This window comes from Chiloscyllium punctatum, chromosome 3, assembly GCF_047496795.1.
Source record: "Chiloscyllium punctatum isolate Juve2018m chromosome 3, sChiPun1.3, whole genome shotgun sequence".
NCBI classification, from domain to species: Eukaryota; Metazoa; Chordata; class Chondrichthyes; order Orectolobiformes; family Hemiscylliidae; genus Chiloscyllium; species Chiloscyllium punctatum.
Window position 1 is genome coordinate 156,205,904 of NC_092741.1, and position 27,470 is coordinate 156,233,373.

The 27,470-nt window shown below is 43.0% G+C and overlaps 1 protein-coding gene across 9 annotated transcripts in view; it reads left to right on the forward strand.

The window, feature by feature from the left end:
• otofa (otoferlin a) overlaps window positions 1–27,470 on the forward strand; it is a 461,762-nt gene that overhangs the window by 79,119 nt on the left and 355,173 nt on the right. For all 9 annotated transcript variants that reach the window (XM_072562753.1, XM_072562744.1, XM_072562806.1 and 6 more), the window contains exon 3: window positions 16,490–16,578. In XM_072562753.1, coding sequence (XP_072418854.1) covers window positions 16,490–16,578 — 89 coding nt within the window. The remainder of the gene's footprint in view (window positions 1–16,489; window positions 16,579–27,470) is intronic.

Here is a 27,470-nt window from a genome sequence, read left to right on the forward strand (position 1 = left end):
CTCTAGCAGAGCGCTTTAGGGAACATCTCCGGGACACCCGTACCAATCAACCAAACCGCCCCGTGGCCCAACATTTCAACTTCCCCTCCCACTCTGCCGAGGACATGGAGGTCCTGGGCCTCCTTCACCGCCGCTCCCTCACCACCAGACGCCTGAGGAAGAATGCCTCATCTTCCGCCTCGGAACACTTCAACCCCAGGGCATCAATGTGGACTTCAACAGTTTCCTCATTTCCCCTTCCCCCACCTCACCCTAGTTCCAAACTTCCAGCTCAGTAACTGTCCCCTTGACTTGTCCGGACTTGTCCGACCTGCCTATCTTCTTTTCCACCTATCCACTGCACCCTCTCCTCCTTGACCTATCACCTTCATCCCCTCCCCCACTCACCCATTGTACTCTATGCTACTCTCTCCCCACCCCCACCCTCCTCTAGCTTATCTCTCCACCCTTCAGGCTCACTGCCTTTATTCCTGATGAAGGGCTTTTGCCCGAAACGTCGATTTCGAAGCTACTTGGATGCTGCCTGAACTGCTGTGCTCTTCCAGCACCACTTTCTCCATTATAGTGTTCACCCTGCCAGCTTCAGAGAGATAACACTAGGACTGCTTATTAACCAGATTGTAATTTGGAAGAAGAACACAAGATTTTAAAATGCTGACATCAGACCCCTTCCTTATGCCAGTAACACAAGAAGTAAAGCAGTCGCATAGCATCCAGTGTTAACATAAAGATTATTCGGGCGATACCCCTGTTTAGTTGTCACCTCGTGTTCTCCTGTTTGTGCAACTCTTTCCCAAAGAAGGATGTAATTTGTAACTGTGGATGAAGTTACAGTGTGTTGCAATGTGTGTTTCTTCTGTACATTCACAAGGATGGCTATCTGCTGGTAATCTTGATCATCATCAAAGTGCAAAATGAGCTGTTCACCCTAGAAAAAGTATTGTCTTTGGGTTTCTTTTGTGCACACAGTAAATTCACTACCAAAACTACCTTCACCTCAAATATTTACCTGAAACAAATATCAGTGTGAGTAATTTTGCAATTAGGAAGAAGATTGAAAGTAACAATTGTGATAACTTCCTAATCTTACAACCACTGGATAAGGAGGAGAGATGGAAGCCATTCTGTCCATTGAGTCTCAGCTGAGAAAGGGTACTAGGCTTTATTACCTCAATTTCATCGGTGGTACCTGACAGGAGACTTCATGGGGTCTGGAATTAATGCTAGCGGCTCACAGGGCAACTTCATCCCCAAATGTATACCTATTTGTCACCATTTCTGGTGGGTTTGCCTGTCAGTGGGACAGAACACAGGAATGGTACTGGTGCAGCCTAAGACATTGGCTGGAAGGTACAATTCCATAAGTATGACTATTACAGAGTGTTGTTTAACTAACCTGTGGGCCAACTCTCCCCATTTTAGCACAGACACTGTGACATTAATGTAGCCCTGGAGTTTTCCAGCACAGAAAGAGGCTCTTCAGCCCATCATGTCCACATCAGTTAAGTATCTATCTATTCCAAAGTTACTTTCCAGCACGTGGTCTGTAGTCTTGTATGCTATAGTGTTTCAGCTGCTCAACTAAATACTTAGAGTCATATAGATGTACAGCATGGAAACAGACCCTTCGGTCCAACCCATCCATGCCGATCAGATATCCCAACTCAATCTAGTCCCACCTGCCAGCACCCGACCCATCTCCCTCCAAACCCTCCCTATTCATATACCCGTCCAGTGCCTCTTAAATGTTGCAATTGTACCAGCCTCCACCACTTCTTCTGGCAGCTCATTCCATACATATACCACCCTCTGTGTGAAAAAGTTGCCCCTTAGGTCTTTTTTATATCTTTCCCAAAATGCAGCACCTCACATTTATCTGAATTAAACTCCATCTGCCACTTCGCAGCCTACTGGCCGATCTGATCAAGATCCTGTTGTAATTTGAGGTAACCTTCTTTGCTGTCCACTACACCTCCAATTTTGGTGTCATCTGCAAACTTACTAACTATACCTCTTATGCTCTCATCCAAATCATTTATATAAATGATGAAAAGCAGTGGGCCCAGCACCGATCCTTGTGGCACTCCACTGATCACAGGCCTCCAGTCTGAAAAACAACCCTCCACCACCACCCTCTGTCTTCTACCTTTGAGCCAGTTCTGTATCCAAATGGCTAGTTCTCCCTGTATTCCATGAGATCTAACCTTGCTACTCAGTCTCCCATGGGGAACCTTGTCGAACACCTTACTGTAGTCCATATAGATCACATCTACTGCTCTGCCCTCATCAATCCTCTTTGTTACTTCTTCAAAAAACTCAATCAAGTTTGTGAGACATGATTTCCCACGCACAAAGCCATGTTGACTATCCCTAGTCAGTCCTTGCCTTTCCAAATACATGTGCAGCTTGTCCCTCAAGATTCCCTCCAACAACTTGCCCACCACTGACATCAGGCTCACTGGTTTATAGTTCCCTGGTTTGTCCTTACCACCCTTCTTAAACAGTGGCACCACATTAGCCAACCGTCAGTTTTCCAGCACCTCACCTGTGACTATCGATGATACAAATATCTCAGCAAGAGGCCCAGCAATCACTTCTCCAGCTTCCCACAGAGTTCCCGGGTACACCTGATCAGGTCCTGGGGATTTATCTACCTTTAACCGTTTCAAGACATCCAGCACTTCCTCCTCTGTAATATAGACTTCTTCGATGTCTTCAGGGGTCCTAATGTTCTTAACCACTGAGCTCCAGTTAATCACAACCTTTTGGGTGAAAAATTATTTTCGCAATCCCCTCTATTGATCCTAACCTTAAAACTGTACTGTTTGGTTATTAACCAAACAGTGGTTAGCACAGCTGCCTCACAGCGCCAGAGACCCGGGTTCAATTCCCGCCTCAGGCGACTCTCTGTGTGGAGTTTGCACATTCTCCCCGTGTCTGCGTGGGTTTCCTCCTGGTGCTCCGGTTTCCTCCCACACTCCAAAGATGTGCAGGTCAGGTGAATTGGCCATGCTAAATTGCCCGTAGTTTGCGTTGCAAACCAGCTGTCCAACCAACTGAGCTAACTGATCCCAGTTCATTACAGTAGCTAGAAAACAGCAAGACCTAAATTACTGCTTCATAGGCTCTCCATTACCTAGCAAAACATCTCAAAACAATTAATGGAACGATTTTCGAACAATACCTTGCAGGATACTTGAAAGTTATTAAAGACAAATTATTAAAGACAAGCATGCACAAACAAAAGCAGAAATTGCTGGAAAAGCTCAGCGGGTCTGGCAACATCTGTGGACAGAAATCAGAGTTAATGTTTTGGATCTAGTGACCCGTCCTCAGAACAGTCTGAAGAAGAGTCACTGGCCCCAAAACATTAACTCTGATTGCTGTACAGAGATGCTGCCAGACCCGCTGAGCTTTTCCAGCAATTTCTAAAATTTTTTCTGATTTCCAGCATCTGCAGTTCTTTCAATTTTTATTTAATAAAGACAACAAGGCAACCATTTCAACCTCACCCCAATCTACAGAAAGGGTGCTGATGATGATACATTTATATGTGTAGGTGTTTGCCAAGTTCTTTGTTTGTTGAGAAAAAGTTATGAGTTGTGGAATGGAGTGGTGATAATTTCTGAGTATAAAGCTGAATCTTTTTCATTGTATTTCTGCTCAAGTCTCAATATTGTCAGTACAAATATAAAAGGTAACGTTACTAAAAAGCTGTATACCTAATAATGAAGTTAGTTAAAAAAGAAAAAGGAGACCCTGAAGATCGACAAGTAACTGCTCAATATCAAAAGCAACCCTCAAGAAAATGCTAAGAGGAGGCCTTGATGATGGGGGAGGGGGGATACAATGACCCCTGTGAACAACGATCCCCCATTTCACTGGTTTGGAACTGTACTCTTGAATTCTGGTCCTATCCTCCTCTGTCTTACCTGGAATTTAACATCGGTATCATCTAGGTTATTAATATATAAGTACATCTTTGATCAAAAACAAACAAATCCAAGGGTAAGCTGGCTGTATCATGTATATTGATTTATTTCTGTCATATGTAAAAATGAGTTGAAAAGCGTGGTGCTGGAAAAGCACAGCAGGTCAGGCAGCATCCGAGAAGCAGGAGAGTTGACATTTTGGGCATAATGTGACACATTCCTGATGAAGGGCTTATGCCTGAAATGTCAACTTTCCTTCTCCTCAGATGTTCCCTGACTTGCTATGCTTTTCCAGTGCCACACCTTTTGACTCTAATTTCTCCAGCATCTGCAATCCTCACTTCTTCGCAAATGTAAAAATATTTTGATCATCCCCAAACTGTTGTAGCCCTTGGTAAAATTAGAGTGGATCCTCTATATTTATGACAGCTGTTTGCTGTGCTGAAGATTTTTATGATTGTTTTGTTGTTATTAATAAACTTGGGACATAAAACAGCCAGAAGAATGCAGAACCATGCAGAACTTTAGGTTTGAATTCTATACTGTGTAGATTAAGAAGGGAAGGACATAGTTTTAGTTTCATTTTTTGAGTCCTGTGAGTGCCAATGTGTTGTTAGGAAATTTGTTTACTTATATTTAAATGAGATTTTAGATTTTAACAAAAGCCCTTCAAGCGAATAGTTCAGTGATTTGGTAAAGAGTAGAAGGGAAGAAAGGAACGGGCTATGAACTTACAATAAGAGGGAGGCAAAGGCTGAGTGCTATTATTGCTGGACTATGAATCCAGAGACTCAGGGAATGTTTTGTACACCTAGGTTCAAATCCTACCTTTGAAGGATTTTGAATTGAATTTTTGAAAGCCTAACGATGACCTTGATGCCACTGCCAATTGTCAGGGAAGAACCCATCTGGTGCATTCATATCCTTTAAGGAAGGAAAATGCAGTCTGCATCTGGTCTGGCCTACATGACGTCAGACCCACAGCAATGTGGTTGCCTCTCACCCTCCCTCTGGGCAATTAGGGATGGGCAATAAAAGCTGGCTCAGCTGGCAAAAGCCACACCACATAGAGTCATAGAGATGCACAGCATGGAAACAGACCCTTCGGTCCAACTCGTCCATGCCAACCAGATATCCCAACCCAATCTAGTCCCACCTGCCAGCATCCAGCCCATATCCCTCCAAATAGTTTCTATTCATATACCCATCCAGAAGCCTCTTAAATGTTGCAATTGTACCAGCTTCCACCACATCTTCTGGCAGCTCATTCCATACACGTACCACCGTCTGCGTGAAGAGGTTGCCCCTTAGGTCTCTTTTATATCCTTCCCCTCTCACCCAAAACCTATGCCGTCTAGTTCTGGACTCTCCAACCCCAGGGAAAAGACTTTGTCTATTTATCCTATCCATGCCCCTCATAATTTTGTAAACCTCTATAAGGTCACCCCTCAGCCTCCGACACTCCAGGGAAAACAGCCCCAGCCTGTTCAGCCTCTCTCTGTAGCTCAGATCCTCCAACCCTGGCAACATCTTTGTAAATCTTTTCTGAACCCTTTCAAGTTTCACAACATCTTTCCGATAGGAAGAAGACTAGAATTGAATGCAATATTCCAACAGTGGCCTAACCAATGTCCTGTACAGCCGCAACATGACCTCCCAACTCCTGTACTCAATACTCTGACCAATAAAGGAAAGCATACCAAACGCCTTCTTCACTATCCTATCTACCTGTGACTCCACTTTCAAGGAGCTATGAACCTGTACTCCAAAGTCTCTTTGTTCAGCAGCACTCCCTAGGACCTTACCATTAAGTGTGTAAGTCCTGCTAAGATTTGCTTTCCCAAAATGCAGCACCTCACATTTTTCTGAATTAATCTCCATCTGCCACTTCTCAGCCCATTGGCCCATCTGGTCCAGATCCTGTTGTAATCTGAGGTAACCCTCTTCGCTGTCTACTACACCTCCAATTTTGGTGTCATCTGCAAACTTACTAACTGTACCTCTTATGCTCGCATCCAAATCATTTATGTAAATGACAAAAAGTAGAGGACCCAGCACTGATCCTTGTAGCACTCCACTGGTCACAGGCCTCCAGTCTGAAAAACAACCCTCCACCACCACCCTCTGTCTTCTACCTTTGAGCCAGTTCTGTATCCAAATGGCTAGTTCTCCCTGTGTTCCATGAGATCTAACCTTGCTAATCAGTCTCCCATGGGGAAACTTGTCAAACGCCTTCTTGAAATCCATATAGATCACATCTACTGCTCTGCCCTCATCAATCCTCTTTGTTACTTCCTCAAAAAACTCAATCAAGTTTGTGAGACATGATTTCCCATGCACAAACCCATGTTGACTATCCCTAATCAGTCCTTGCCTTTCCAAATACATGTACATCCTGTCCCTCAGGATTCACTCCAACAACTTGCCCACCACCGAGGTCAGGCTCACCGGTCTATAGTTCCCTGGCTTGTCTTTACCGCCCTTCTTAAACAGTGGCACCACGTTTGCCAATCTCCAGTCTTCTGGCACCTCACCACATGAGTAAGGTTTTAAAAAAAGGTATTTTATGACATGGGAAGATAGAGATAGAATCGACTTTCCTCTTAGAAAAACAGGGTGATCCAGAAGGTCATTGAGTGAGCAGCTCTGTTTGAGAGAGAAAAGATCTAGAAGAGCAGTCATGCACTTGAGTACTGCCCAGGATAGTCAGGGCAGAAGGAAAGAAGCCCTGAGTGGCTTCGAGGCAAATAAGAGCAACACTGCCGGAACAGAAAGCTTTAAGGAGTCCGAGAGGAAGACTCTCTATAAAGGCTGTTGAATATATGACTTTAAGGAGCATACATTATTGAGGAAGTGAACATATTAACTAAAAAAGGTAGCATCACATGAATGCAGAAATTTGCCAGAAAGAAACCAAGTTTAGTCTTGTCAACTGCAGACAGAACTTTGAAGTTGAAACAGGGTTGTACTTCACCAAGGTTGGAGTATCTGTAAATGGTTAAAGGCGAAGGGATTGTATCTTTATTTCTGATACTTGTGGGAATAAACTCTCAAATAGTTCTTATACAGGCTAAAAGTGGTTTTTGATTCCTTTTGTTTGCAATAAGCCTTTTTTTTTTGTTTATAAATACATTGGCAAGTCTTGTGAATGTGTTCACTCACTGACCACTTTGGTAACCAAACTGCAGGAATAAATCTTGTGATCTATCAAGCCGGGTTTCACTCTGAAACCTAACTTGTCTCATATTGTCACGAGCTGGTATCACAACATCATAAACAGGAAAAGTAATATCTTGATGTCCCAGATTGTTCAGTATCCTCTTAATTCAACAAATTCAATCCTTCAGTTATCATAAATAATCAAGAATATCATATTAAATCAAAGAACTAGAGGCTTGAAATACACAAAACCAGAAATTGTTGGAGAAACTCAGCAGGTCTGGAAGCAGCTGTGGAGAGCAAGCAGAGTTAATATTTTGAGTCCAGTGACCCTTCTGAAGAATTCTGAAGGTTCAGTTGACTGGACGGCTAATTTGAAATGCAGTGTGTCAAATTAGCTTCGGGAAACATAATGTGCTCTCCTTCTCAACCTCAGCCCTCAGCTCAGGCATGGAGACCATCAAGTTAAACCACCACCAGTTATCTCCTTCCAATGAGAGAATAGGTTTACAGTCCACTAGGACCATGGCAACATTACCATTTAATAACTTGCCTTCTAATGCCACTTAGAAGGATAAGGGCAGCAGAAGCATCAGAACACCATCATCGCAAGGTCCCTTCCAAAGCACATTTGAGTCTGACTTGGAAATATATCGCTGTTCCTTCACTGTCGCAGAGACAAAATCCTGGAATTCCTTTCTGAACAGCACAGTGGGTACACACACACCCTACAAACAGCAGACATTCATGAACAGCACAGTGGGTACACACACACCCTACAAACAGCAGACATTCATGAACAACACTGTGGTAACACACACACACCTTACAAACAGCAGACGTTCATGAACAGCACTGTGGGTACACACACACCTTACAAACAGCCGACATTCATGAACAGTACTGTGGGTACACACACACACCCTACAAACAGCAGACATTCATGAACAGCACTGTGGTAACACACACACACCTTACAAACAGCCGACATTCATGAACAGCACAGTGGGTACACACACACCCTACAAACAGCAGACATTCATGAACAGCACTGTGGGTACACACACACCCTACAAACAGCAGACATTCATAAACAGCACTGTGGGTACACACACACACCTTACAAACAGCAGACATTCATGAACAGCACAGTGGGTACACACACACCCTACAAACAGCAGACATTCATGAACAGCACTGTGGTAACACACACACACCTTACAAACAGCAGACATTTATGAACAGCACTGTGGGTACACACACACCTTACAAACAGCCGACATTCATGAACAGTACTGTGGGTACACACACACACCCTACAAACAGCAGACATTCATGAACAGCACTGTGGTAACACACACACACCTTACAAACAGCCGACATTCATGAACAGCACAGTGGGTACACACACACCCTACAAACAGCAGACATTCATGAACAGCACTGTGGTAACACACACACACCTTACAAACAGCAGACATTCATGAACAGCACTGTGGGTACACACACACCCTACAAACAGCAGACATTCATGAACAGCACTGTGGGTACACACACACCCTACAAACAGCAGACATTCATGAACAGCACTGTGGGTACACACACACCCTACAAACAGCAGACATTCATGAACAGCACTGTGGGTACACACACACCCTACAAACAGCAGACATTCATGAACAGCACTGTGGGTACACACACACCCTACAAACGGCAGACATTCATGAACAGCACTGTGGGTACACACACACCCTACAAACGGCAGACTTCTTGAACAGCACTGTGGGTACACACACACCCTACAAACGGCAGACTTCTTGAACAGCACTGTGGGTACACACACACCCTACAAACGGCAGACTTCTTGAACAGCACTGTGGGTACACACACACCCTACAAACGGCAGACTTCTTGAACAGCATGGTGGGTACGCACACACCCTACAAGCAGCAGACATTCATGACAAAAACTCAAGACCATCTTCTCCAGGGCAATCAGGAATAGATGATAAATGCTGGGCCTAACCAGTGACACACTCATCCCAAGAAAGAATAATAAAAATTGCTACGGTTTAACACAACCTTGAATAATTAAAAGCTTAGATTACCATTTTGTTTTGTTGCAATATAAAATATACTTCGTTCTATCAAAATACCTCCTTTGAAATGTTCTATTATAACTACTGTTTTTCTAGTTTATTGTTTCTTAAATATATGGCTGAAAATATATGCATAATGTAGAATATAATAATGGTGCTTCGTTCAAGAGATACCTTCACAGTGTAATTTTTGGACAGTATTCTGATTAGTAACATGACTGTAAGATGTAGGAAAATTGTACAAATTCAGTAGGTAACAGAAGTAGTGGATAGATCTTAGAAAGGGGCAATACTGAATTAAAATTTATATTGTTGTTGTATATGTATACCTCAGACTTTCAATGTTTCATCTCCGAAATGATATGCTTACTTCCATTACATAAAGGACCATGTGTTCATTTTTAACAAAAACTACTCACATGACATAGTATGTAGTAGTATTTGTTCTGTGTGGTGATGAAATGCAGTGAGAGTTTCCTGAACATCATACATTGTTTCCAGCCTGGAGAACACAAAAGGTGAAAGGTCGTCTCCACGGCAGTTGATTTCATCAGAGTCAAACATGACACTTGTCACAATTCTTTCCATTTCCAATTTTACTCAATCACCAATTACCCACCCTGTGTTCTACAATTAATGACACTGAACAATTACAATTTAATCCTTCATTTGCACAGCACCATCTTGGTTCAGGAAGTCTAAGCACCATAATGAGAGCCTCATTATTCAGCACCATGGCTAGCACCTCACTCTGTCATTGGGAACCTGACAACTGGATCACTCCTGGGTCCTGACTCCCACTGGGTCATTGTCATTGACATGGTCCCACATTGATGTACAAAGATCCTGATTGGAACAGAGATTTATTTGGCACCCAATGTCTGGTGCCAGGCACTGCCACCTGAAGAGTGATTTACAAAGGCAGACAATAGCCAGGACTGGGCTTGCCATTTCCTTACTGAATAGAGCAAGCAGAAGATCTGTTTTCTGCTAACCAGAATAAATAAATAAGTCCAGGTTTAGTTCCTCATCCTGGGAGCAGTGTTTGATGAGGCCTTATTGTATGGATTATAGTATGGGAATTGGCACAAATCCAACCTTTCCAGTTCTTGGTTGGAAAATGTATTTGAATTAATTAATGGCAAATCTTAATTCTGAATGTACACTTACTTCATTTGTTTAATTAGTTCAGTCACTGTCTTCCGTAGGGGAGATCGACAGTCAACATCTTTGGTCTATAATGATAAGTTGGCATTCAACATTTTCCCATGTCATTTGTCTGAATATTCATCCATGTAAATAGCTTCTTAAATGCTGTTAAAAGTGCTTAATTTAGGGAATACTGCCAATGCCAGTGTAGCATCAGATTGCTTAAAGGTTAGCCTGAGGGAATAGTTCACAATATAATAACAGATGGTGCATAGCTCTCCTTATATACAACAAAGCATTTGACTTTCAAGTATTTCAGAAACAAATCTAGAAAGCACATTAGCTGCAGAATGACAAATACTGCCCAAGGAGATAGCAAAGACTGGGCAGGTACTGTGGCATTAATAACATGCACAACATTCATGGGGAAGTTAGAGGCTGAGAGGTTGGTTGGTTTTCAAGGAGGAATTAACTCAATTGGGGGATAAACAGACACCTTAACATTTTGGGTCCAGTGACCCTTCTTCAGAACTATTAGTAGCCAGCAACAACCAGTGGTGTCGATGCTGGAGACAGAGGGTGGGTCGGGGTTTGTGCGGGAGAGCAGTAAGTGAATAAGTGAAAATAGAGCCCAGAGAAAGACCAGCCAACTATCTCTATCTCTCTCTCTGGGCTCCATTTTTGGCTATTCGCTTCCTCCTCTCCCCTCCTTCATGTCTTCACCATGTATAAAACCTTTTGCTAGCTAGTAATCATTCTGAAGAACTAGACTCAAAATGTTAATTCTATTTTCTCACCACAGAAACATTGCAATATTTAACAGAAACATGATTAAACAGCTTTTGCAAAATAATTCACAATGTCCCCTAATGACACACCAGGCAGGAAGTGGCAAATTTTGGGTATGCCACCACCCCATCTAATTACATGCTCCTCTGACCTTCAAGCAGAAGAATCTGGCTAATATCCAGACAAACACCTTCCTGAGCAGGCCCACTGGCAGATCCTTTGGGAATCCTCAACATTGGATCCACATTCCATAACATCTGTAACAATAAGATAAACAAGGATAAGGAGTCTATGGCTGATTAACAACTATTAACCCCAACCTCAGCCGATGAATCAATTCTCCTCCATGTTGAACAGACATCAGAAGAAGCACTAAGATTGGCAAAGACATGGGAAGTATTCTGGGTGGGGGATTTCAATGTGAAGATTTATACTGTGGTCTCACTACTCACTGAACCTCCATGAAGCCCTCTCCTTCTCAATGTCACCCTTCGGCTGAAGTGTCACCCTCAGGTTAAACAACCACCAGCCTGTCCTACTGTGCTTTTCCAGTGCTCACTTTTCCACACTGACTCTCCAGTATTGACAGTCCCCATTTCCTCCTGGTATCCTCAATGTGAAGGTGAGACTTTGTCAAATACTTTGGGAACAAGTTCATGCAGTTTCTGCCTTTCGCTGCATCTGTGCTATAAAAATTGGTAAGAGTCATTGTGGATGTGCTAAATTTCCATATATCAGCATTTTCCTCCAACCCCTCAACACTTGTGAATGACAAGCATCTCAGATTTAAACTTTGCAATTTTAAGTTTTACTGTGTGGTACACTGTAGTGAGGCTGTCAAGACTGCAATAGAATTTATTAGAATGGTATTTGAAATGAGAGATTTCAATCATGAAATTAATCTCCTTACCGCAAAGAGGGTAAATGGAAGATATGACTGAGCAGTGTTGTTATAATGTGGAATGCACTGCCTGATTGAGTGAGAGAAGCAAATTCATTAATAATTTTTAAAAGGCAATTGGATAAATACTTGGAAGAGACGAAAGCCTTTCAGCCATGGAGTCATAGAGATGTACAGACCCTTCGGTCCAACTCATCCCTGCTGACCAGATATCCTCAACTAATCGAGTCCCATTTGCCAGCACTTAGCCATATCCCTCTAAACCCTTCCTATTCATATACCCATCCAAATGCCTTTTAAATGTTGTCACTGTACCAGCCTCCACCACAACCTCTGGCAGCTCATTCCATACACGTACCACCCTCTGCATCAAAATGTCACTCCTCAAGTCTCTTTTATATCTTTCCCCTCTCACCCTAAACCTATTGCATCTAGTTCTGGACTCCCCCACCCCAGGTAAAATACTTTGTCAATTTATCCTATCCATGCCCCTCATGATTTTGTAAACCTCTGTAAAATCACCCTTCAGCCTCCAACGCTCCAGAGAAAACAGCCCCAGCCTATCCTTATAGCACAAATCCTCATATCCCAGCAATATCTTTGTAAACCTTTTCTGAACCCTTTCAAGTTTCACAACTTCCTTCCTACAGCAGGGAGACCAGAGTTGAATGCAGTAGTCCAAAAGTGGCCTAACAATGTCCTGTACAGCTGCAACATGACATTGCAACTCTTATACTCAACGCAATGATCAATAAAGACAAGTGAACTGACGCCTTCTGCACTATCCTTTCTGCAACTCTACCTTCAAGGAATTATGAACCTGCACTCCTAAGTCTCTTTGTTCAGCAACACTCCACAGGGCCTACCATTAAGTGTAGAAATCCTGTCCTGATTTGCCTTTCCAAAATGCAGCACCTCGCATTTATCGAAATTAAACCCATCTGCCATTCCTCAGCCCATTGGCCCAACTGATCAAGGTCCAGGTGTACTCTGAGATAACCTTCTTCACTGCCCACTCCACCTTCAATACATCTTCATGAGGAAAGGGCATGGGGATAGAACTACATGGACAGTTTGTTTCAAAGAGCCAGCACAGGCAGGACTGACTGACTGACTGATCTCCTCCTGGGAAACTAGATTATTCACATTGAGCTTTGAGTCTAATGAGATTGCTATATCTTGTTTAGTTTCATCCTTACATAATTCAGCACGATCTATCATGCATGCTTCATTGTTATGTTACTGACAGACAGTATTTAATTGAATGTTGTTGCTGATAAACTTTCCATTACTTTTCATTTCTATGGGCATTACATTTACATTTGTGTACATCAAATGTCATCGAACATTATTCATTCTGAATTCCCATAGCTTTTTGCTTAATGAATCAACTTTTGCATTTAATTTTCTCAAATGCCTTTTGGAAGTCTAAGGTGGATTTCTTAGTTAATGAACACTCGTAATGTCTTGAATTGCAAATCATATCAGCCTTGTTTATAGGGTAAACAAGGAGAAACCATGCCTTGAAGAAATGTAATGGTACATCGCTCAGTTTGCTGCAAATAGTGATCAATGTTATCTCCTTTTTCATTCTCAAATCACGCCTATTTGGAGCTATTCAAACTTTTACATTAATAATAGAAAACGAGGAAAGCACTACTCTTGAAAGTAATAATTTAGGGTCCTTTTGCTGAATATTTAAAAATATCTTTCAAAATATATGATTTTCAAACATAACCCACAGTGGTTCATGCTCAGAATCATAACCAGGCTATTGCAAGGGATGCTCTATGTTGAGCTGAACAATCTCTTGTTGAGTGTTCATGTTTAGTCCACAACAAATCAGTACAGGTCTTTGATCCATTATTGGACCAACACTGTCATGAAGTCAGGAAGTGGGGTGGGGGGTTGCCCTGATGGATCCCAGGCTGAGTATTTGTGAGCAGGTTATGATGAGTAAATGATATACCTTGCATTACTTTGCTGATGACTGAGAGGTGATTGATATGACAGCAATTGGCTGCTTTTTGTGGACACGCCAACCCTGGGCGACATTCCACATTGACTAAGGACTGGAATCAGTGATGCTGGGGACCTCAAGACATAGCCAAAATGGATCATCCATTCAGCACTTCTGGCTGAAGATTGTTGCAAATGTTTCATCTTTGTCTTTTGCAGTGATGTGCTGGCTCCCCTTTGTTGAGAATGGGGATATTTGTGAGACTTTCTCTTGTTATTTGTTGACCATTCATGACTGGATTTAGCAGAACTGCAGTGCCTAGGTCTGATTTGTTGTTTGTGGAATCATTTAGCTCTGTCTATCACTTGCTGTGTGTGCTGTTTGGAACCTGGTCGGTCCTGTGTAGTAGCTTCATCAGGTTGACACCTCATATGGCTGGCACTGCCCCTGGTTCCTGCACTCTCGACTGAACCATGGTTGATCTTGTTTGATGGTAATGTTGATGGTACCATGGTTTGATGGTAATGTTGAAATGGGAATGTACTGAGTTATGAGGTTATAGGTTGTAGTTGAATACAGTTCTGCTACTGGTGGTTCACAGTACCTCATGGTTGGCCAATTTTGAGTTACTAAATCTGTTCAACATTTGTCCTAATTAACACAGTAGTAATACCATGTAACCTCATGGAGGGTCTCCTCAATGTCGAAAAGTGTGGCACTGGAAAAGCACAGCAGATCAGGCAGCATCTAGCAGCAGGAGAGTCGATGTTTCAGGCATAAGCCTTTTGGCAATTTTTATACCGTAGATGCATCACAGTTTGGTATGGTAACTGCTCTGCCCAAGACTGCAAGACATTACAGAGAGTTGTGAACGCATTACAGTCCATCGCAAAAACCAGCTTTCCTTTCATTGACTCTGTCCATAGTTCCCACGGCCTTGGGAAAGCAGCCAACATAATTAAAGACCCCTCCCACCCCAGTTATACTCTCTACCACCCTCTTCTATTGGGTAGGAGGTGGAAAAGTTTGAAAATACATACCAACAGATTCAAGAACAGCTTCTTCCCTGCTGTTATCAGATTTCTGATCAGACCTCCTATATGTTAGGATTGATCTTTCTCTGCACTTTCTCTGTAGCTTTAACACTACATTCTGCATTCTGTTGTATTACCCTGGTATACTTATGTAAGGTCACAGATCAGTCATAATCTCATTGAATGGTGGAAGCAGTTCAAGGTCCAAAAAGAGTTATTCCTCCTTCTATGTTCATAGATGCCCACAATTGGCTACAATTCTCCAGTTCAGTCGAACCAGTGTTAAGATTTACTGTACCACAACCTCTTCATTTTTATACTTGGTGGACTCAAGATTAGCATCAATAAAGGACTAGTTAGATAGCAGGAAGGAAAAAAATAGCGATAAATACACCTTTTTGAGCTGACAAGCTGGAACTCATGAAATGCCACAGTGATCAGTGCTGGGACTTCAACTGTTTACAGTTTGTCTAAATAACACGGAGAAAGGGACTACACATATGCAAATTATGACATCAAAAGAGGTAAGTTGTCAAGAGGAGGTCAAAAGTCTGCAAAGAGATAAAAGCAAAACATTGGCAGATGGGGTATAATGTGAAGAAACATGAAATTGTCCATTTTGGCAGGAAGAATACAGAAGTACTGTCCTATTTAAATGGAGAGATATTGCAGAGCCCGGTGCATAGATGTGGTGAATAAATCGCAAGAAGTTACTATTCAGGTTCGTCAAGTAATAAAGAAGGTGAATGAAATGTTTCTGTTTATTCCAGATTTTTTAAAAATTCAAATTCCACCATCTACCATGACAGTGATTCGAACCTGGGTAGCATTACCTGGGTCTCAGGATTAACAGTCTGGTGATAACACACTGGTCATCACTTCTCCTGTTGTTATTGAGGTCTATAGCAAGCAATAATCCCCAATAACAGGCATCGTGCCACTTCCTCATGAGAATCACCTAGAACTGTTTGAAAATGGCAACAACTTGCTCCCAGTGTCAAGAACATCCTCACTGGACTTCCCAGTCAATTCTTCCAGATTCCTTACCATAGTTTGTTCAAGCCCCAATAAGATTCTACTTGTAAAGTGAATTTTTAGGGTCTATAATTTAATTGAAATGCAAGCTCCTTGTCAATGTTTATGGGGTTTCCAAAGCAAATCAAGAGATGCAAAGAAAACATTCAATAATAAGTAGTTTGCAAAGGGATATTAATTGCAGTTTGCTATAAAATGTGAGTGAGTAACTTTACAACTTGTCCTTTTTTTTTATTCTGACTGTGTTATAATTGCATTTTGTAGCTGAGTCAGAGGAGAATTTATCATGTGCCATAACCTTGACTTCAGTTAATCAAATCCTGGATTTTAATTACTCATAATCTACTGCTCATCACTTTCCTTTCATAGTCAGATAAATGGAAATATTAAGACAAGCCAGACTGATTTTAATCCCTCTTTGTTCATTTACAGACTTTCCGATGGCCGATTGCCAGCAACATTGATGGAAACGAGATGTTGGAGATTCAAGTTTACAACTACAGCAAAGTCTTCACAAATAGGTGAGGCATTGTAATCTATTCTGTGCATTAATTCACAGGGTTTGCCATTGACCAGGACTCTATTGTTTTTGTTCAGGAGAAACCAGTTAGCAGACATGCAACAGACTGGATTCTCAAGTATCTTAGTTCATAATCCAAAATATTTGCAGAATGCATTAAATGCTTCATTAGTTGTTTCATTCAATCACTTTGAAAGTATAATAGTAATTGGTAACTTTGAATCTGTTTATGGATCATAGAAAACGCTAAATGATTTTTTATTAATTCGTTCACGGGAACGAACATCATTTCCTTGGTCAGCCTAAATGGTCTTGAGAAGATGGAGGAGAATTGCCACCTGGAACTACTAAAATCCATGATCTGTAGAGGCACTACAGGAGGGAACTTACAGGAATTTGGCCCATGACAGTGAAGGAATGGAAATATAGTACAGAACAAGGATGGTGTGTGGTGTGGAGGTGAACCTGGATGAATAGCTGGTGGTTTTCCCATGCACTTGTTGCCCTGTCTTTCTAGGAGCAGACTTTGCAGGTTTGGAAGGTGCTATCAGGAAGGTTGACTCATTGCTGCAGTGCAATGGCTCTAATGCAATGAGGGGTATGTCAGCTTCCAAGAGATCAACTGTGTTAGGGGATTCTATAGTCAGAGGTACAGACAGACGTTTCTGTGCCAACAGAGAAAAAGCAGAATGGTGTGTTGTTTCCCTGGTGCCAGGATCAAGGATGTCTCAGAGAGGGTGCAGAATGTTCTCACGGGGGAGAGGAGCCAGCAGGAGGTCATTGTCCACATTGGAACCAACAACATTGGAGGGGAAAAGGTTGAGACTCTGAATGGAGATTACAGAGAGTTAGGCAGAAATTTATAAAGGAGGTCCTGAAGAGTAGTAATATCTGGATTATTCCCAGTGCCACGAGCTAGTGAGGGCAGGAATAGGAGGATAGAGCAGATGAATGCATGGCTGAGGAGTTGGTGTATGGGAGAAGGATTCACATTTTGGACGGATTGCACATAAATTGGAAGGGGACTAATATACTGGCAGGGAAATTTGCTAGAACTGCTTGGGAGGATTTAAACGAGTAAGGTGGGGGAGGGGGGGGGGGGGAGGGGGGGGGACCCAGGGAGATAGTGAGGGAAGAGATCAATCTGAGACTGGTACAGGTGGGAACAGAAGCGAGTCAAACAGTCAGGGCAGGCAGGGACAAGATAGGACTAATAAATTAAACTGCATTTATTTCAATGCAAGGGGCCTAACAGGGAAGGCAGATGAACTCAGGGCATGGTTAGGAACATGGGACTGGGATATCATAGCAATTACAGAAACATGGCTCAGGGATGGGCAGGACTGGCAGCTTAATGTCCCCAGATACAAATGCTTCAGGAAGGATAGAAAAGGAGACAAGAGAGGAGGGGGAGTGGCATTTTTGATAAGGGATAGCATTACATCTGTGATGGGGGAAGGTATTCCCGGAAATACATCCAGGGAAGTTATTTGGGTGGAACTGAGAAATAAGAAAGGGATGATCACCTTATTGGGATTGTATTATAGACCCCCAATAGTCAGAGGGAAATTGAGAAACAAATTTGTAAGGAGATCTCAGCTATCTGTAAGAATAATAGGGTAGTTATGGTAGGGGACTTTAACTTTCCAAACATCGACTGGGACTGCCATAGTGTTAAAGGTTTAGATGGAGAGGAATTTGTTAAGTGTGCACAGGACAATTTTCTGATTCAGTATGTGGATGTACCTACTAGAGAAGGTGCAAAACTTGACCTACTCTTGGGAAATAAGGCAGGGCAGGTGACTGAGGTGTCAATGGGGGAGCACTTTGGGGCCAGCGACCATAATTCTATTAGCTTTAAAATAGTGATGGAAAAGGATAGACCAGAAGTAAAAGTTGAAATTCTAAATTGGAGAAAGGCCAATTTTGACGGTATTAGGCAAGAACTTTCGAAAGCTGATTGGAGACAGATGTTCGCAGGTAAAGGGACGGCTGGAAAATGGGAAGCCTTCAGACATGAGATAACAAGAATCCAGAGAAACTATGTTCCTGTCAGGGTGAAAGGGAAGGCTGGTAGGTATAGGGAATGCTGGACGACTAAAGAAATTGAGGCTTTGGTTAAGAAAAAGAAGGAAGTATATGTCAGGTATAGACAGGATAGATCGAGTGAATCCTCAGAAGAGTATAAAGAAAGTAGGAGTATACTTAAGAGGGAAATCAGGGGGGCAAAACGGGGACATGAGATAGCTTTGGCAAATAGAATTAAGGAGAATCCAAAGGGGTTTTACAAATATATTAAGGACAAAAGGGTAACTAGGGACAGAATAGGGCCCTTCAAAGATTAGCAAGACGACCTTTGTGTGGACCCTCAGAAAATGGTGGAGGTACTAAATGAATATTTTGGATCAGTATTTACTGTGGAAAAGGATATGGAAGATATAGACTGTAGGGAAATAGATGGTGACATCTTGCAAAATGTCCAGACTACAGAGGAGGAAGTGCTGGATGTCTTGAAATGGTGAAAGGTGGATGAATCCCCAGGACCTGATCAGGTGTACCTGAGAACACTCTGGGAAGCTAGAGAAGTGATTGCTGGGCCCTTTGATGAGATATTTGTTTCATCAATAGTCACAGGTGAGGTGCCAGAAGACTGGAGGTTGGCAAACATGGTGCCACTGTTTAAGAAGGGTGGTAAAGACAAACCAGGGAACTATAGACCGGTGAGCCTGACCTCGGTGGTGGGCAAGATGTTGGAGGGAATCCAGAGGGACAGGATATACATGGATTTGGAAAGGCAAGGACTGATTTGGGATGGTCAACATGGCTTTGTGCGTGGGAAATCATGTCTCACAAACTTGATTGAGTTTTTTGAAGAAGTCACAAAGAAGATTGCTGAGGGCAGAGCAGTAGATGTGATCTATATGGACTTCAGTAAGGCGTTCGACAAGGTTCCCCATGGGAGACTGATTAGCAAGGTTAGATCTCATGGAATACAGGGAGAACTAGCCATTTGGATACAGAACTGGCTCAAAGGTAGAAGACAGAGGGTGGTGGTGGAGGGTTGTTTTTCAGACTGGAGGCCTGTGACCAGTGGAGTGCCACAAGGATCGGTGTTGGGCCCTCTATTTTTTATCATTTACATAAATGATTTGGATGCGAGCATAAGAGGTACAGTTAGTACGTTTGCAGATGACACCAAAATTGGAGGTGTAGTAAACAGCGAAGAGGGTTACCTCAGATTACAACAGGATCTTGACCAGATGGGCCAATGGGCTGAGAAGTGGCAGATGGAGTTTAATTCAGATAAATGCGAGGTGCTGCATTTTGGAAAAGCAAATCTTAGCAGGACTTATACACTTAATGGTAAGTTCCTAGGGAGTGTTACTGAACAAAGAGACCTTGGAGTGTAGGTTCATAGCCCCTTGAAAGTGGAGTCACAGGTAGATAGGATAGTGAAGAAGGCATTTGGTATGCTTTCCTTTATTGGTCAGAGTATTGAGTACAGGAGTTGGGAGGTCATGTTGCAGCTGTACATGACATTGGTTAGGCCACTGTTGGAATATTGCATTCAATTCTGGTCTCCTTCTTATCAGAAAGATGTTGTGAAACTTGAAAGGGTTCTGAAAAGATTTACAAGGATGTTGCCAGGGTTTGAGGATCTGAGCTACAGGGAGAGGCTGAACAGGCTGGGGCTGTTTTCCCTGGAGCATCAGAGGCTGAGGGGTGACCTTATAGAGGTTTATAAAATTATGAGGGGCATGGATAGGATAAATGGACAGAGTCTTTTCCGTGGGGTTGGGGAGTCTAGAACTAGAGGGCATAGGTTTAGGATGAGAGGGGAAAGATATAAAAGAGACCTACAGGGCAACGTTTTCACACAGAGGGTGGTACGTGTATGGAATGAGCTGCCAGAGGAAGTGGTGGAGGCTGGTACAATTGCAACATTTAAGAGGAATTTGGATGGGTATATGAATAGGAAGGGTTTCGAGGAATATGGGCTGGGTGCTGGCAGGTGGGACTAGATTGGGTTAGGATATCTGGTCAGCATGGATGGGTTGGACCGAAGGGTCTGTTTCTATGCTGTACATCTCTATGACTCTATGACTCTATCTTGTCTATGCTCCAGCTGCTGCCACTGTGTGTCAGTGCAGTCGGGATAATGAGGAGATGCCGGTGTTGGACTGGGGTGGACAAAGTTAAAAGTCACACAACACCAGGTTATAGTCCAACAGGTTTAATTGGAAGTACAAGCTTTCGGAGCATTGCTCTTTCATCAGGTAGCTGGTGCAGCAGGATCAAAAGACACAGAATTTATAATATCATACAACTGATCTGATATATTGAACAAACCTGGATTGCTGTTAACTCTTTCATCTTTGAGAATGGGTTGCATGTTTTGATTCATTAATATGTAAATCCTAGAATGTCTTTTAAGTCACATTCTTGAGATAACTTAAGGTTTCATAAAAAAAATTGACATCTCAGCTCAGACAATGCACTAAAGGTGTGAGGTTAGAGTCTGTCTGTATCCCAATCTTGAGTCAGACTATTTTCTGTTTCCAGAATAGGAATTTATAAAATGGCACATGGATTGACTGCCTGCAGACTGTGTGCTTTTTAAGCAAAATAGAATGTATCTTTAAATACGATTCTGCAAAGGCAAATTCACCCATAGATTTCTATATATTTGTGCATTCATGTGAGGGGGAGAGAGTGAGAGAGAGTTTGTGTGTGTGTGTGTGTGTGTCTGTGTGTGTGTGTATGTGTGTGTATGTGTGTGTGTGTCTGTGTGTGTATGTGTGTGTGTGTCTGTGTGTGTGTGTGTGTGTGTGTGTGTCCACATGTGTATGCATGTGCTTCTGTGCTTGCATGGTAGAGTGTGTGCATATAAGCCTGTGAGATGGTGTGCTCCTGGGTGTGAGTGTAGGGAGGCAGGTGGGGGTGTGCATGTGTGTCTGAAAGACAGCGTGTGTGTTAGATGGAGCCTGCGTGAGTGTGTGAGTATGTAAGAGTGTGTATGTGTATGTGTGCTTGTGTTTGAGAATGTATAGTGTAATGGGGTCATCTGTAATGCTGGAGAGAGTGGGTGTTAAAGGTGGTTTATGAGGTGCTTATCAAGCTAGCTACTTTGTTCTGGGTGGTGTCAATTTTCTTGAGAGTTGGTGGAGTTGCACTCATTCATGCCATTTCTGTGCTCAGAGTACTAAAGATGGAAATTTATTACTTTACATTTCAAAGCCACAGATATCTTTAACCCTGACAGATTGGCTTTCTCCATTATAGTGGTAAAAACAATGACTGCAGTTGGCTGGAAACCAGATTCTGGATTAGTGGTGCTCCCCTTTCCGCCTTCCACAAAGACCGTTCCCTCCGTGACTACCTGGTCAGGTCCACGCCCCCAAACAACCCACCCTCCAATCCTGACACTTTCCCCTGCCACCGCAGGAACTGTAAAACCTGTGCCCACACCTCCTCCCTCACCTCTATCCAAGGCCCTAAATGAGCCTTCCACATCTATCAAAGTTTCACCTGCACATCCACTAATATCATTTATTGTATCCATTGCTCCCGATGCGGTCTCCTCTACATTGGGGAGACTGGGCACCTCTAGCAGAGCGCTTTAGGGAACATCTCCGGGACACCCGTACCAATCAACCAAACCGCCCCGTGGCCCAACATTTCAACTTCCCCTCCCACTCTGCCGAGGACATGGAGGTCCTGGGCCTCCTTCACCGCCGCTCCCTCACCACCAGACGCCTGAGGAAGAATGCCTCATCTTCCGCCTCGGAACACTTCAACCCCAGGGCATCAATGTGGACTTCAACAGTTTCCTCATTTCCCCTTCCCCCACCTCACCCTAGTTCCAAACTTCCAGCTCAGTAACTGTCCCCTTGACTTGTCCGGACTTGTCCGACCTGCCTATCTTCTTTTCCACCTATCCACTGCACCCTCTCCTCCTTGACCTATCACCTTCATCCCCTCCCCCACTCACCCATTGTACTCTATGCTACTCTCTCCCCACCCCCACCCTCCTCTAGCTTATCTCTCCACCCTTCAGGCTCACTGCCTTTATTCCTGATGAAGGGCTTTTGCCCGAAACGTCGATTTCGAAGCTACTTGGATGCTGCCTGAACTGCTGTGCTCTTCCAGCACCACTTTCTCCATTATAGTGTTCACCCTGCCAGCTTCAGAGAGATAACACTAGGACTGCTTATTAACCAGATTGTAATTTGGAAGAAGAACACAAGATTTTAAAATGCTGACATCAGACCCCTTCCTTATGCCAGTAACACAAGAAGTAAAGCAGTCGCATAGCATCCAGTGTTAACATAAAGATTATTCGGGCGATACCCCTGTTTAGTTGTCACCTCGTGTTCTCCTGTTTGTGCAACTCTTTCCCAAAGAAGGATGTAATTTGTAACTGTGGATGAAGTTACAGTGTGTTGCAATGTGTGTTTCTTCTGTACATTCACAAGGATGGCTATCTGCTGGTAATCTTGATCATCATCAAAGTGCAAAATGAGCTGTTCACCCTAGAAAAAGTATTGTCTTTGGGTTTCTTTTGTGCACACAGTAAATTCACTACCAAAACTACCTTCACCTCAAATATTTACCTGAAACAAATATCAGTGTGAGTAATTTTGCAATTAGGAAGAAGATTGAAAGTAACAATTGTGATAACTTCCTAATCTTACAACCACTGGATAAGGAGGAGAGATGGAAGCCATTCTGTCCATTGAGTCTCAGCTGAGAAAGGGTACTAGGCTTTATTACCTCAATTTCATCGGTGGTACCTGACAGGAGACTTCATGGGGTCTGGAATTAATGCTAGCGGCTCACAGGGCAACTTCATCCCCAAATGTATACCTATTTGTCACCATTTCTGGTGGGTTTGCCTGTCAGTGGGACAGAACACAGGAATGGTACTGGTGCAGCCTAAGACATTGGCTGGAAGGTACAATTCCATAAGTATGACTATTACAGAGTGTTGTTTAACTAACCTGTGGGCCAACTCTCCCCATTTTAGCACAGACACTGTGACATTAATGTAGCCCTGGAGTTTTCCAGCACAGAAAGAGGCTCTTCAGCCCATCATGTCCACATCAGTTAAGTATCTATCTATTCCAAAGTTACTTTCCAGCACGTGGTCTGTAGTCTTGTATGCTATGGTGTTTCAGCTGCTCAACTAAATACTTAGAGTCATATAGATGTACAGCATGGAAACAGACCCTTCGGTCCAACCCATCCATGCCGATCAGATATCCCAACTCAATCTAGTCCCACCTGCCAGCACCCGACCCATCTCCCTCCAAACCCTCCCTATTCATATACCCGTCCAGTGCCTCTTAAATGTTGCAATTGTACCAGCCTCCACCACTTCTTCTGGCAGCTCATTCCATACATATACCACCCTCTGTGTGAAAAAGTTGCCCCTTAGGTCTTTTTTATATCTTTCCCAAAATGCAGCACCTCACATTTATCTGAATTAAACTCCATCTGCCACTTCGCAGCCTACTGGCCGATCTGATCAAGATCCTGTTGTAATTTGAGGTAACCTTCTTTGCTGTCCACTACACCTCCAATTTTGGTGTCATCTGCAAACTTACTAACTATACCTCTTATGCTCTCATCCAAATCATTTATATAAATGATGAAAAGCAGTGGGCCCAGCACCGATCCTTGTGGCACTCCACTGATCACAGGCCTCCAGTCTGAAAAACAACCCTCCACCACCACCCTCTGTCTTCTACCTTTGAGCCAGTTCTGTATCCAAATGGCTAGTTCTCCCTGTATTCCATGAGATCTAACCTTGCTACTCAGTCTCCCATGGGGAACCTTGTCGAACACCTTACTGTAGTCCATATAGATCACATCTACTGCTCTGCCCTCATCAATCCTCTTTGTTACTTCTTCAAAAAACTCAATCAAGTTTGTGAGACATGATTTCCCACGCACAAAGCCATGTTGACTATCCCTAGTCAGTCCTTGCCTTTCCAAATACATGTGCAGCTTGTCCCTCAAGATTCCCTCCAACAACTTGCCCACCACTGACATCAGGCTCACTGGTTTATAGTTCCCTGGTTTGTCCTTACCACCCTTCTTAAACAGTGGCACCACATTAGCCAACCGTCAGTTTTCCAGCACCTCACCTGTGACTATCGATGATACAAATATCTCAGCAAGAGGCCCAGCAATCACTTCTCCAGCTTCCCACAGAGTTCCCGGGTACACCTGATCAGGTCCTGGGGATTTATCTACCTTTAACCGTTTCAAGACATCCAGCACTTCCTCCTCTGTAATATAGACTTCTTCGATGTCTTCAGGGGTCCTAATGTTCTTAACCACTGAGCTCCAGTTAATCACAACCTTTTGGGTGAAAAATTATTTTCGCAATCCCCTCTATTGATCCTAACCTTAAAACTGTACTGTTTGGTTATTAACCAAACAGTGGTTAGCACAGCTGCCTCACAGCGCCAGAGACCCGGGTTCAATTCCCGCCTCAGGCGACTCTCTGTGTGGAGTTTGCACATTCTCCCCGTGTCTGCGTGGGTTTCCTCCTGGTGCTCCGGTTTCCTCCCACACTCCAAAGATGTGCAGGTCAGGTGAATTGGCCATGCTAAATTGCCCGTAGTGTTAGGTAAGGGGTAGATGTAGGGGTATGGGTGGGTTGCGCTTCGGCGGGGCGGTGTGGACTTGTTGGGCCGAAGGGCCTGTTTCCACACTGTAAGTAATCTAATCTAATCTAATCTAATCTAATCTAATCTAATCTTATCTATGCCCCTCGTCCACATCCCTCAGGTTCCCCTCAGCCTTCTGTACTCTGAAAAAACAATAAAAATTGAATAACGAGTATGATTTTGAATGGTACACAGGTCTGGGTTTGCAACTTTCTTTTCCTGTATCTAGATTAACGCTGAGCGGTCCATCTAGTTTCATTCATAAAGGGAACATTGTTACTAACATCATTGCACTTTTTCATGTTATTTATTAATTACTTTTCAACACCTGACATAACCAAAACATTGTTTTCTTGTTGTGGTAAGTCAGAGTGTAGTATTTGGATAACGGGCAGCACGCGTTACTTGGAAAGGGACTTTCTGGTTTGAGTGAAGCCTTCTTTATTGTATACGGCAAATGCTGCACACGTCAATCATTCTCTCTGACTGACACAGTGACACCATTGCTGATACGTTTGGCTGTCTCATTCTTTTCTAACTGTGGCAACCCATTTATGAAGCAGTTTAATTTCTGGCAGGGAAATTAAAGGTAGCAGCTATTAATAATTCACAAGCACAGTTCATCTTAATGAACAACAGACGCTGAACGCATGCAGTATCAAATGGACACAAATTTAATTATTGAATCCAATTGGATTCAGTATCCTATGTGTCAACAATTCTTTTAGGTTTCAGTCATCATGAGACTAATTACTTGTATCTAGTCCCTTTTTTCAAGCAACTGAGCAAGATAATTATTTGAATGTATGCTTTCCAAAATGCTTTTGTGCTCAATTGCTATTCCTCACACCTTGGAACTGCAGCATGTGGAGTTTTTGATTGGTGTTAGATCAAGCTGACAAACCATAAATTATTATTTGTTGATTCTTACTCATTTTTCCCAAGTTGAATTGTTTTAAAGAAATTAAAATCTTTTGGCAGCAAACATCAGCTTTGTTAGAGGGGGACATTAAGGGAATCAGATCAGTGATGTGTAAATGGGGTTAACATAGAATCCTACAGTGCAGAAAGAGGGCATTCAGCCTATCAAGTCTGCACCAACCTTCTGAAGAGCAACCCATCAGGACTCATTCCCCTACCCTATCCCAAGGATAATCCACCTAACCTGCACATCCCTGCACATCCCTGCACATCCCTGCACATCCCTGCACATCCCTGCACACTAAGGGGCATTTTAAAGTGGCCAATCCACCTAACCTGCACATCCCTGCACACTAAGGGGCATTTTAAAGTGGCCAATCCACCTAACCTGCACATCCCTGCACACTAAGGGGCATTTTAAAGTGGCCAATCCACCTAACCTGCACATCCCTGCACACTAAGGGGCATTTTAAAGTGGCCAATCCACCTAATCTGTACATCTTTGGAAAATAGGAGGAAACCCACACAGACACAGGGAGAATTTGTGAATTCCACACAGCCCGAGGCTAGAATGGAACCCGGGTAGCTGCGAGGTAGCAGTGCCGACAACTGAGCCACCATGCTGCCCGAGGTATGGTGTTAAAGTATTGATTAGCCTTGATCTAATTCATCAATTGAGCAGACTTAACAGAAAGAGGATCTGAGGTTTCTGGAATGACATCACATTTATTGCCAGGGACATTGAGGACTAACATATGGAGGTTACAGTACGATTTTACAGGGCACTAGTGAGACTATATGTGGAGCACTGTGAACAGTCTTGGCCCCCCTTTTTAAGAAAAGATATTAATGTATTGATATGGTATTAATCTTGCTCTGAATCTCCTCCAACACATTTATATCCTTCCTTAAATAAGAAGACCAAAGGTGTGCATTGTATTTGAGATGTGGTCTCACCAATGTCCTGAGGAACTGGAGTATAACATTCTTTCTTTCAATTCCAATTCCTCTTGTAATAAAGGATAGGATTCCATCCACCTTCATAATCACTCGCTGCACTGACATTATAACGTTTTATCACTCATGCGCAAGAAAAGCGAGATCCATAATATGCTGCTTCCTTAGTGCCCTGCCAAAGTGAAGTGGGTGGGGGTGGGGGTGGGGGTGAGAGCATGTAGTGAGATTGCAATCAGATCAGCTTTGGTCTTGACCTTGGTGGGATATGTTTGAGGACCCACTAAGGACCTTACACCTGCTTTTAACTTGTATTTTAGAATCTGATGTCATGTGACAG